This window comes from Bos taurus, chromosome 16, assembly GCF_002263795.3.
Source record: "Bos taurus isolate L1 Dominette 01449 registration number 42190680 breed Hereford chromosome 16, ARS-UCD2.0, whole genome shotgun sequence".
NCBI lineage: Eukaryota > Metazoa > Chordata > Mammalia > Artiodactyla > Bovidae > Bos > Bos taurus.
In genome coordinates, this window is record NC_037343.1 from 5,953,983 (window position 1) to 5,966,080 (window position 12,098).

Consider the following 12,098-nt stretch of genomic DNA (forward strand, 5'->3'; position numbering starts at 1 on the left):
CCTCGTTGCTTCCCTGGGGCAATGTCAAATGCTGACTTTACTGTGCTTTCTCACAGACCCACTGGGACAGGTTGGCTTCTCAATATCCCACAGGCCATCTGCAAAGGTCTAGATGCCACCGTGGGGACTTATACAGGGAGCTGGCCCTGGAAAGGGGGTGTGGATGACACGAGGGGCCCAGGGGTGAGCAGGAGCACAAGCACAGTGTCTGCAATGGTTTGGGGCTCCCTGGTGGGGTCTCCATGTGGTCAGTAGGACCCATGCTCCTTGAAGAATTCTAGCCCTGGAGGCCGTGCTCCTGGCCTCTCCCCAACCCCCAGCCATGAAGGTGACCCCAGTGTCCTGAATAAGAGGAGAGAGAAGTGCGTTGGAAGATGAGGACGCCACCCTTGCTCACACACTCTTATTTTCCCCACAGGTAAAATCCTGTGCTGAGGGGTCTGTCTTGGCACTAAGCAGTGCCACCTCAGGGGTAAAATGAGACTACTGTTCTAACCCTCAGTGATGCATCTGGTCTTCAATCTTTGTGCTCTAGCAGCATGCTGTTGTGTCTCTGCTAGACTCTTGGACCCCCACACAGATCCTCTTATCCACAAATGATGGTCAATGTCTGCGTTTATATCAGGAGAGATGGTGAGACTCCTGCCATCTTTCTGACCTCACTCTGTTATTACAGAGTTTAAGAACCACCTGTTTAAACACAGATGTTTAAACACCATCTGTTTCTTCTTTGTGGATCTTTTCCTATTTTCTTGAGTGATGTCTATCAATAGGTACATGTATTTTGTTATTTAGTTATCAAGCAGTCCATAGGTACACTCACACACACTTGTAAACACTAAAATTAAATAAGTCCTTTGGCAAAACAAGAGATTGGTATAAAGCTTTTTCAGTGGATGATACAGCTGAGTCTCAGAAAATTATGAACACACTGGGATCTCAGCCAGTTTACTCACTGACATGGATGCATCTGGGAGGAGGAGACCAGCCACTCTCTGTGCAGGTCATTGTGTTCTGATTATTTTGAAGACTGTAGCCTTCATAGCAGTGAACTCTTATAGTTTCACCGTGTAAATATTTTTCTTCACGATGTGGGGTATATCCATTTTCCAAATCATTGAAGATGCATTGTCCTAAGGATCATAAAATTAATATGAGAGAATACAACATTAATTTGGGAAAATGGTACATTAAAAGTAATCTTATAGAATTGACATGAGAATTAATTTGTATTCAAATACATCACATAAGAAAAAAAATGAAAGCTAGTACATGTTTGTTAGAAATGAAAATCAACTTTCCATATTATTTGTCCTTAGTTTATGATTAAAATATGTATAAATGATACAGATATTCTTGTAAAGTCTCTGTATCTCTCACAGGATTTACATGAAAAGCCTCTAGTAAATGGAAAATCTATTTTGATGTTTCTACTCACCCGTTGGCCTTACTGTTGTTCAGTTCGGTTCAGTCACTCAAGCCTGTCTGACTCTTTGAGATCCCATGACGCAGCATGCCAGGCCTCCCTGTCCACCATCAACTCCTGGCGTTCACCCAGACTCACGTCCATCGAGTCAGTGATGCCATCCAGCCATCTCATCCTCTGCCGTCCCCTTCTCATCTTGCCCCCAATCCCTCCCAGCATCAGAGTCTTTTCCAATGAGTCAACCCTTCGCATGAGGTGGCCAAAGTACTGGAGTTTCAGCTTTAGCATCATTCCTTCCAAAGAAATCCCAGGGCTGATCTCCTTCAGAATGCACTGGTTGGATCTCCTTGCAGTCCAAGGGACACTCAAGAGTCTTCTCCAACATCACAGTTCAAAAACATCAATTCTTCTGAGCTCAGCTTTCTTCACAGTCCAACTCTCACATCAATACATGACCACTGGAAAAACCATAGCCTTGACTAGACAGACCTTTGTTAGCAAAGTAATGTCTCTGCTTTTGAATATGCTATCTAGGTTGGTCATAACTTTCTTTCTAAGGAATAAGCATCTTTTAATTTCATGGCTGCAATCACCATCTGCAATGATTTTGGAGCCCAGAAAAATAAAGTATGACACTGTTTCCCCATCTATTTCCCATGAAGTGATGGGACCAGATGCCATGATCTTCGTTTTCTGAATGTTGAGCTTTAAGCCAACTTTTTCACTTTCCTCTTTCACCTTCATCAAGAGGCTTTTTAGTTCTTATTCACTTTCTGCCATAAGGGTGGTGTCATCTGCGTATCTGAGGTGACTGATATTTCTCCCAGCAATCTTGATTCCAGCTTGTGCTTCTTCCAGCCCAGCGTTTCTCATGATGTACTCTGCATAGAAGTTAAATAAGCAGGGTGACAATATACAGCCTAGACATTCTCCTTTTCCTATTTGGAACCAGTCTGTTGTTCCATGTCCAGTTCTAACTGATTCGTCCTGATCTGCATACAGGTTACTCAAGGGGCAGGTCAAGTTGTCTGATATTCCCATCTCTTTCAGAATTTTCCACATTTTATTGTGATCCACACAGTCAAAGGATTTGACATAGTCAGTAAAGCAGAAATAGATGTTTTTCTGGGACTCTTGCTTTTTCTATGATCCAGCAGATGTTGGCAATTTGATCTCTGGTTCCTCTGCCTTTTATAAAACCAGCTTGAACATCTGGAAGTTCACAGTTCACATATTGCTGAAGCCTGGCTTGGAGAATTTTGAGCATTACTTTACTATGTGAGATGAGGGCAACTGTGTGAAAGTTTGAGCATTCTTTGGCATTGCTTTTGTTTGGCATTGGAATGAAAACTGACCTTTTCCAGCCCTGTGGCCTCTGCTGAGTTTTCCAAATTTACTGGCATATTGAGTGCAGCACTTTCACAGCATCATCTTTCCGGATTTGAAATAGCTCCACTGGAATTCCATCACCTCCACTAGCTTTGTTCGTAGTGATGCTTTCTAAGGCCCACTTGACTTCATATTCCAGGAGGGTGCAGGAGGGCCGAGAGGAGCTACCACATGTTCAAGGTCAGGAGGGGCGGCGGTGAGGAGCTACCCTTTGTCCAAGGTAAGGAGCTGTGGCTGCACTTTGCCAGAGCAGCCTTGAACAGATACCCCATGTCCAAGCTAAGAGAAACCCAAGTAAGACAGTAGGTGTTGCGAGAGGGCATCAGAGGGCAGATACACTGAAACCATAATCACAGAAAGTAAGTATACTTCAATTAAAAATAAATAAATGTGAAGTAAACAACCACCCACCCCCAAAATTCCATATGCCAAAAGGCCTAGCTGAAGGCTTGCTCATGCATATATGAGGTAAAAGGCAGACAGATCTATATCTTGACTGTGATGCCTACAGTGGCTCATGAACCATCTCAATTCCCTCTCAGCTGCACTCCAGGAGTCCTGGAAAACATATCTTAAAAAATCATGCATGGAGCTAATCCTTCTGTGAAAGTCCAGGTTTTCACAGGAGGAACTCTGTCTGCTTCATTCACATACCCTTCCACCCTGTGGCCAGACCCTTGTGCTTACAACTGATTCAGAGGGAAGAACAACCTTTGACAGACTACCAGTGAGCTTGCGCTGAAATTTGGCTTTAAACTGTGACCCAGTACAGGAACACAGATAAGATGTAGTGCTACTTTGGGAGAAACAAAGGACAGGCTGCTAGTACAATTTCTGGTGTACTAATTTATCTGGACAAGACATTGAAGCACAGAAATTCTGACAAAACAGGGATGAGAAGTGTCAGCAAGTGCAATTATAGATCTTTGATAGCTGCAGAGTCTCTAACAGGGTTGAAGGTAGTTATCTCTCACCACAAGGAGACTGGTACTTTAATTAGAAAAACAGCACCACAAAACTTCAAGGAACATGAACTCAAAGTATCATGACACCCACAAAGTATACAAATCTTCAGTGTTCACATCTGAAGATTGGAGACCTGTGATTTATGCAAGGAAGAATTCAAAACAGCTGTTTTAAATAACTCAGTGTGCTACAGAAAATACAGTAAGATAATTGAACAAAAGCAGGAAAACAATAAACAAATGAACAGTAAACAATGGACAAAACAAACAGTTTAATAAAAGTGTACAAATCATAAAAAACAACAACAACAACAACAACAAAAAAAAAAAACCAGAAACTCTAGTGTGAAGGATCCAGGAATGAAATGAAAAAAATCATTAAAGAGTATCATCCACAGAGTGAAAAGAGCAGAAGAATCTGTGAGATAGATGACATATCAAAGTTATCCTGTCAAAGGAGATTAAAATCAAAACAAAAAAAAACTTAAAACAATGAAAAAGAACAAAGAAAGGCTACATGATCTATACTACATTTTCAACAGAACCAATGTGCATATTATTGAAGTTCCAGGAGGAGAAAAGGAGATGAGGCAGAAAGCATATTTAAGGAGTAATGTCTGAGAACTTCCCAAATCAAGGATGATATTTGAACATCTAAGTTCAGGAAGCTTACAGGTGACCAAATCAAATCAACTTTAAAAATCCTCTACAACACACATTATAATAAAGTTGCAAAAGTCAAAGAAAAATAGAGAAACCTTCAAGTAGCATGAAGAAAAAACAAACAAATAAAACAAAAACCTTGGGATTTACTAGTTGACTTCAGTTCAGTTCTGTCCCTCAGTCCTGTCTGACTCTTTGTGTTCCCATGAACCGCAGCACACCCGGCCTCCCTGTACATCGCAAACTCCCAGAGTTCACTCAAACCCATATCCATTGAGTCAGTGATACCACCCAGCCATCTCTTCCTCTGTTGTCCCCTTCTCCTCCTGCCCCCAATCCGTCCCAGCATCTGAGTCCTTTCCAATGAATCAACTCTTCGCATGAGGTGGCCAAAGTACTGGAGTTTCAGCTTTAGCATCATTCCTTCCAAAGAAACCCCAGGGCTGATCTCCTTCAGAATGGACTTGTTGGATCTCCTTGCAGTCCAAGGGACTCTCAGGAGTCTTCTCCAACACCACAGTTCAAAAGCATCAATTCTTCAGCACTCAGCTTTCTTCACAGTCCAACTCTCACATCCATACATGACCATAGGAAAAACCATAGCCTCGACTAGATGGATCTTTGTTGGCAAAGTAATGTCTCTGCTTTTGAATATGCTATCTAGGTTGGCCATAACTTTTCTTCCAAGGAGTAAGCGTCTTTTAATTTTATGGCTGCAATCACAATCTGCAGTGATTTTGGAGCCACCCAAAATAAAGTCTGACACTGTTTCCACTGTTTTCCCATCTATTTCCCATGAAGTGATGGAACCAGATGGCATGATCTTCGTTTTCTGAATGTTGAGTTTTAAGCCAACTTTTTCACTCTCCTCTTTCACCTTCATCAAGAGGCTTTTTAGCTCCTCTTCTCTTTCTGCCATAAGGGTAGTGTCATCTGTATATCTGAGGTGATTGATATTTCTCCTGGCAATCTTGATTCCAGCTTGTGCTTCTTCCAGCCCAGCATTTCTCATGAAGTACTCTGCCTATAAGCTAAATAAGCAGAGTGACAATATGCAGTCTTGACCTACTCCTTTTCCTATTTGAAAACAGTCTGTTGTTCCATGTCCAGTTCTAACTGTTGCTTCCTGACCTGCAAACAGATTTCTCAAGAGGCAGGTCAGGTGGTCTGGTATTCCCATCTCTTTCAGAGTTTTCCACAGTTTATTGTGATCCACACAGTCAAAGGCTTTGACATAGTCAATAAAGCAGAAATAGATGTTTTTCTGGAACTCTATTTCTTTTTCTATTATCCAGCAGATGTTGGCTATTTGGTCTCTGGTTCCTCTGTCTTTTCTAAAACCAGCTTGAACAACTGGAATTTCACAGTTCAATATTGCTGAAGCCTGGCTTGGAGAATCCATCTTAAACAAGATTAAATATTTTTCTTAAAATTCTTATGCAGATTAAAATCTGTTTCATACTGCTAATACCTTCATTTTAATGGAACTTATGCTTTGAAAATTCGTTTTAAATATATGCTTGGAATTACCATTAAGGTCACTGAAATGTTTTATATCATTACAGTTTTCTTTCATGGAATAAGTGCTTTAAGTATGCTGAAATTTTACACTGTACTGTTAGAAAGAAGGATTGTTTAGAGGCCAGCTAGAGGAAGTTGAAGTGTAAGGGAAGCATCCCCAGAAAATACTCTGTTCAGTTAACTTGATGTTTTTCTATATTTTATGGTTTTAGGAAAGTCCACAACGCCTTCCACAATCCTCTCTTCAAACATTAGAACCTAAGTCCTCACCACTGAGTGTGCAGGACTTAGTGTCCATTTCTAAAGAATACACATGACTGACACACACTGTGTGACCATGTCATACCTGGTGTGGAGGCTTCCTCCTCCCTCTCTGGGGTCACTGCCCCTGAGGAAAGGTAGCTGTCTCTCAAGTGACCTGCAGAGACGCCCAGCTGGTCAGGTACTGAGGCCTCCCCACAAAGCCAGGACAGTGAGCCAACTTGGAAGCAAAGCCTCCAGCCCAGCTGAGCCTCCAGGTGACAACGGCCCAGGTCAATACCCTGACTGCCACCCATGCATAGTGATTCAGAACCAGACAGTGAAGGCCCTTCCTCATTCCTGACCCACAGGAGCTCTAAGAATATGGAGGGGTGCTGTTCTAAGCCAAAACATTTTCTGGGAAACGTGTTAATTTGACTATGTATCTAATACAATGGCTTCCCAGTGGGCACAAGTGGTAAGGAAGTGGCCTGACAATGCAGGAGACAAAGTATATGCATGTATCAATCCCTGGGTTGAGAAGAACACCTGGACGAGGGCACTCCAGCATTCTTGCCTGGAAAATCCCATGGACAGCGAAGCCTGGTGGGCTATAGTCCATAGAGTGGCAAAGAGTCAGACATGACTGAGCAATATAGCATGCATACACACAGGTATCTAAAACAATAGGTGCTATATGATGTTATTTTTACTTAATGGCTTAGATCCAGTATTACAATTATTTTGCATGCTAAGTCGCTTCAGTCGTGTCTAGTTCCTTGTGACCACCTGTGCACTATATCCTGCCAAGCTTCTCTGTCCATGGGATTCTCCAGCCAAGAATAGTGGAGTAGGTTGTTAGAGATTTTTATATTCAAAGACACAGCGATATTTTAACTTTGAGTGGCAAAAATGTAAAGATTTTTTAGTTTACAAAAATGTTTTTATTCCTTATTAGAATTGCCTACTTCAAGAAGCAAATAATGCCTCCAAAAGCCCTGAATTGCCATACACAGTAGGACAGATACTTGGATTTGCCGTACTGCATAGGGCATGGTGCCCCATTGTTGTGTGTTTACGAGAAAGAAATTTCACAATTAAGAAGAAGGTCAAGATATGAATGGAATGTACAGGTACATCTCAGAGGAGGTGCCCAGTCATCTCTGGTACACGTTGTATCAGTTCCACTGATCTCAGGAATAAAACCCTTTTTACATTTGGATCGCAGCCATTCTGACTGGTGTGAAATGGTACCTCATAGTGGTTTTGATTTGCATTTATCTGATAATGAGTGATGTTGAGCATCTTTTCATGTGTTTGTTAGCCATCTGTATGTCTTCTTTGGAGAAATGCCTATTTAGTTCTTTGGCCCGTTTTTTGATTGGGTTGTTTATTTTTATGGAATTGAGCTGTAGGAGTTGCTTGTGTATTTTTGAGATTAGTTGTTTGTCAGTTGCTTCATTTGCTATTATTTTCTCCCATTCTGAAGGCTGTATTTTCACCTTGTCTATAGTTTACTTTGTTGTGCAGAAGCTTTTAAGTTTAATTGTGTCCCATTTGTTTATTTTTGCTTTTATTTCCAATATTCTGGGAGGTCGGTCATAGAGAATCCTGCTGTGATGTATGTTGGAAAGTGTTTTGCCTATGTTTTCCTCTAGGAGTTTTATAGTTTCTGGTCTTACGTTGAGATCTTCAATCCATTTTGAGTTTATTTTTGTGTATGGTGTTAGAAAGTGTTCTAGTTTCATTCTTTTACAAGTGGTTGACCAGTTTTCCCAGCAACACTTGTTAAAGAGATTGTCTTTAATCTACTGTATATTTTTGCCTCCTTTGTCAAAAATAAGGTGTCCATTGGTGTGTGGATTTATCTCTGGGCTTTCTATTTTTTTCCATTGATCTATATTTCTGTCTTTGTGCCAGTACCATACTGTCTTGATGACTGTGACTTTGTAGTAGAGCCAGAAGTCAGGCAGGTTGATTCCTCCAGTTCCATTCTTCTTTCTCAAGATTGCTTTGGCTATTTGAGGTTTTTTGTATTTCCATACAAATTGTGAAATTATTTGTTCTAGCTCTGTGAAGAATACCATTTCACCCCAGTCAGAATGGCTGCGAACCAAAAGTCTGCAAGCAATAAATGCTGGAGAGGGTGTGGAGAAAAGGGAACCCTCTTACACTGTTGGTGGGAATGCAAACTAGTACAGCCACTATGGAGAACAATGTGGAGATTCCTTACAAAACTGGAAATAGAACTGCATTATGACCGATCAATCTCACTGCAGGGCATACTCACTGAGGAAACCTGAACTGAAAGAGACACGTGTAGCCCAATGTTCATTACAGCACTCTTTATAATAACCAGGACATGGAAGCAACCTAGATGTCCATCAGCAGATGAATGGATAAGAAAGCTGTGGTACATAGACACAATGGAGTATTACTCAACCATTAAAAAGAATACATTTGAATCAGTTCTAATCAGGTGGATGAAACTGCAGCCTATTATACAGAGTGAAATAAGCCAGAAAGAAAAAGAGCAATACAATATCAGAGTAGATCAGTCACTCAGTCGTGTCCGACTCTTTGAGACCCCATGAATTGCAGCACGCCAGGCCTCCCTGTCCATCACCAACTCCCGGAGTTCACTCAGACTCACGTCCATAGAGTCAGTGATGCCATCCAGCCATCTTATCCTCTGTCGTCCCCTTCTCCTCCTGCCCTGAATCCCTCCCAGCATCAGAGTCTGTTCCAATGAGTCAACTCTTCGCATGAGGTGGCCAAAGTACTGGAGTTTCAGCTTTAGCATCATTCCTTCCAAAGAAATCCCAGGGCTGATCTCCTTCAGCATGGACTGGTTGGATCTCCTTGCAATCCCAGGGACTCTCAAGAGTCTTCTCCAATACCACAATTCAAAAGCATCAATTATTTGGCGCTCAGCCTTCTTCACAGTCCAACTCTCACATCCATACATGACCACAGGAAAAACCATAGCCTTGACTAGACGAACCTTTGTTGGCAAAGTAATGTCTCTGCTTTTGAATATGCTATCTAGGTTGGTCATAACTTTCCTTCCAAGGAGTAAGTGTCTTTTAATGTCATGGCTGCAGTCACCATCTGTAGTGATTTTGGAGCCCAGAAAAATAAAGTCTGACACTGTTTCCACTGTTTTTGCATCTATTTCCCATGAAGTGATGGGATCAGATGCCATGATCTTCGTTTTCTGAATGTTGAGTTTTAAGCCAACTTTTTCACTCTCCACTTTCACTTTCATCAAGAGGCTTTTTAGTTCCTCTTCACTTTCTGCCATAAGGGTGTGATCATCTGCATATCTGAAGTGATTGATATTTCTCTCTGCAATATGATTCCAGCTTGTGTTTCTTCCAGTCCAGCGTTTCTCATGATGTACTCTGCATATAAGTTAAATAAGCAGGGTGACAATATACAGCCTTGACGAACTCCTTTTCCTATTTGGAACCAGTCTGTTGTTCCATGTCCAGTTCTAACTGTTGCTTCCTGACCTGCAAACAGATTTCTCAAGAGGCAGATCAGGTCATCTGGTATTTCCATCTCTTTCAGAATTTTCCACAGTTGATTGTGATCCACACAGTCAAAGGCTTTGGCATAGTCAATAAAGCAGAAATAGATGCTTTTCTGTAACTCTCTTGCTTTTTCCATGATCCAGCGGATGTTGGCAACTTGATCTCTGGTTCCTCTGCTTTTTCTAAAACCAGCTTGAACATCAGGAAGTTCACAGTTCACATATTGCTGAAGCCTGGCTTGGAGAATTTTGAGCATTACTTTACTAGCACACATATATATGGAATTTAGAAAGATGGTAACAATAACCCTGTATACTAGACAGTAAAAGAGACACTGATGTATAGAACAGTCTTATGAACTCTGTGGGAGAGGGCGAGGGTGGGATGATTTGGGAGAATGGCATTGAAACATGAACAATATCATATATGAAACGTGTCGCCAGTCCAGGTTCGATGAACGATATGGAATGCTTGGAGCTGGTGCACTGGGACGACTCAGAGGGATGGTACGGGGAGGGAGGAGGGAGGAGGGTTCAGGATGGGGAACATGTATATACCTGTGGCAGATTCATGTTGATATATGACAAAAACAATACAATATTGTACAGTTAAAAAATAAAAGAAAACTTCAAAAAAAAAAAAAAAACCCTTTTTACACTCATATGTGATTGTATCTTGACCTCTCTATTTGCTTAATTCAGATCTGTACACACCGTTTGGAATATGAGGAGGATCACATATTATTTCTGAAAAGAAAAAAGGTATGTTCACAATACAGAAATCACATCCCTTAAAATAATCAATTATATAAAAATATAAAAGTGGATGTTATTAATTTGTTCTTAGTACAGCACAAAAGTCCATAAAATGAACACAGCCTCATACCTCTCCTTCTGTATCACTTACATTTCCCTTCACTGTGTTTCTCATCTGATGTATCTGTACCCTCAGTACACTTGAACCCTCTTTCTCCACAGTCAGCATGCACTTCATGATACTCCACATCTGGCAAAGAATTCATGATTTATCACTTCAGCTATTCTGTCCACTTTCTGCAAGTTTATTGGCTTCTGCATTTCTCACAAGTACTCCTGGAAAATATTCTCCTCCCTCCAGACACTTGTTGCAATAGCACACCCTGTCCTTTTGCTGCTGCTGCTGCTGCTGCTAAGTCGCTTCAGTTGTGTCCAACTCTGTGTGACCCCAAAGACGGCAGCCCACCAGGCTCCCCCGTCCCTGGGATTCTCCAAGCAAGAACACTGGAGTGGGATGCCATTTCCTTCTCCAGTGCATGAAAGTGAAAAGTGAAAGTGAAGTCACTCAGTCGTGTCTGACTCTTCGCTAACCCATGGACTGCAGCCTACCAGGCTCCTCCGTCCATGAGATTTTCCAGGCAAGAGTACTGGAGTGGGGTGCCATCGCCTTCTCCACCTGTCCTTTGAAGTAGACTTAAATACAGGGATTGCATAGGGCAGTGAAATGAATGTGGAAGTAATGTTTTCCTTTAGGAAGGAGTTGAAAAAGTCTTTGAATTTTTATGTTCTCTTTCCCACAGCTGTAGTGATTAAAGAAGAACATGGAAGGTCATATCTCCATTCCCTGATTCTTACAATTAAAATAATGAGAAGGGTCCTCCTGACCTATGTTTTCTGGGAAATTTGTTAATTAAGACTATATATCTAATACAATGGGCTTCCCAGTTGGCACAAGTGGTAAGGAATCCACCTGCCAATGCAGGAGACATAGGAGATGCAGGTTCCAATGAGGGTTGGAAGTGAGCATGCATAGAAAGTAAACTTTAGTTTTTTAAGCCACTAAGATTTTGGAATACATTATTCTTATATGTAATAAAATAAACTAATCCATGTTTCAAAACTCCTCTTTAATATAAAGACTCAGGTGAAAGGTGTCTGTTGTAAATACTGAGCTCCACCATTGTAGGGCGGAAGTAGCCATAGACAATACATATAAGAAATGGGCTTGTCTCTGTTCCAGTAAGTCTTAGTTTACAAAAAAGGGATGGGCTGGATTTGACCTGGGGCTATGGCGTGAACCATACATGGGACAACAAACTGGTTCAAATTTGAGAAAGGAGTACATCAAGGCTGTATATTGCCACTATGCTTATTTAAAGCACATAGAAATAACTATGGAACTCTTTTTTATTATGAAGGAATTGTATCACAGATATTGCAATTTATATGAACTCATGTAGTTCTGCTATGGAATTAAAATACCGTATTAAAAAAATAGATCAAATGCAATACATAATTTCAGAGAATGACCTGTAAAAATTAATATGTTTTTGTTATTGATAATAGAGTAATTATTAACAAAATACTTTATCAAAGAAATTAA

The 12,098-nt window shown here is 41.0% G+C and overlaps 1 protein-coding gene across 4 annotated transcripts in view; it reads right to left on the reverse strand.

Moving 5' to 3' along the window:
- The window catches only part of LOC790886 (uncharacterized), a 147,735-nt gene that overhangs the window by 34,030 nt on the left and 101,607 nt on the right, over positions 1 to 12,098 (reverse strand). The window contains exon 7 of one of the 4 annotated variants that reach the window (XM_024976665.2): positions 957 to 1,133. The exons of the other annotated variants lie outside the window; for them this stretch is intronic. Coding sequence (XP_024832433.1) covers positions 957 to 1,133 — 177 coding nt within the window. The remainder of the gene's footprint in view (positions 1 to 956; positions 1,134 to 12,098) is intronic. 4 annotated transcript variants of the gene reach the window in all.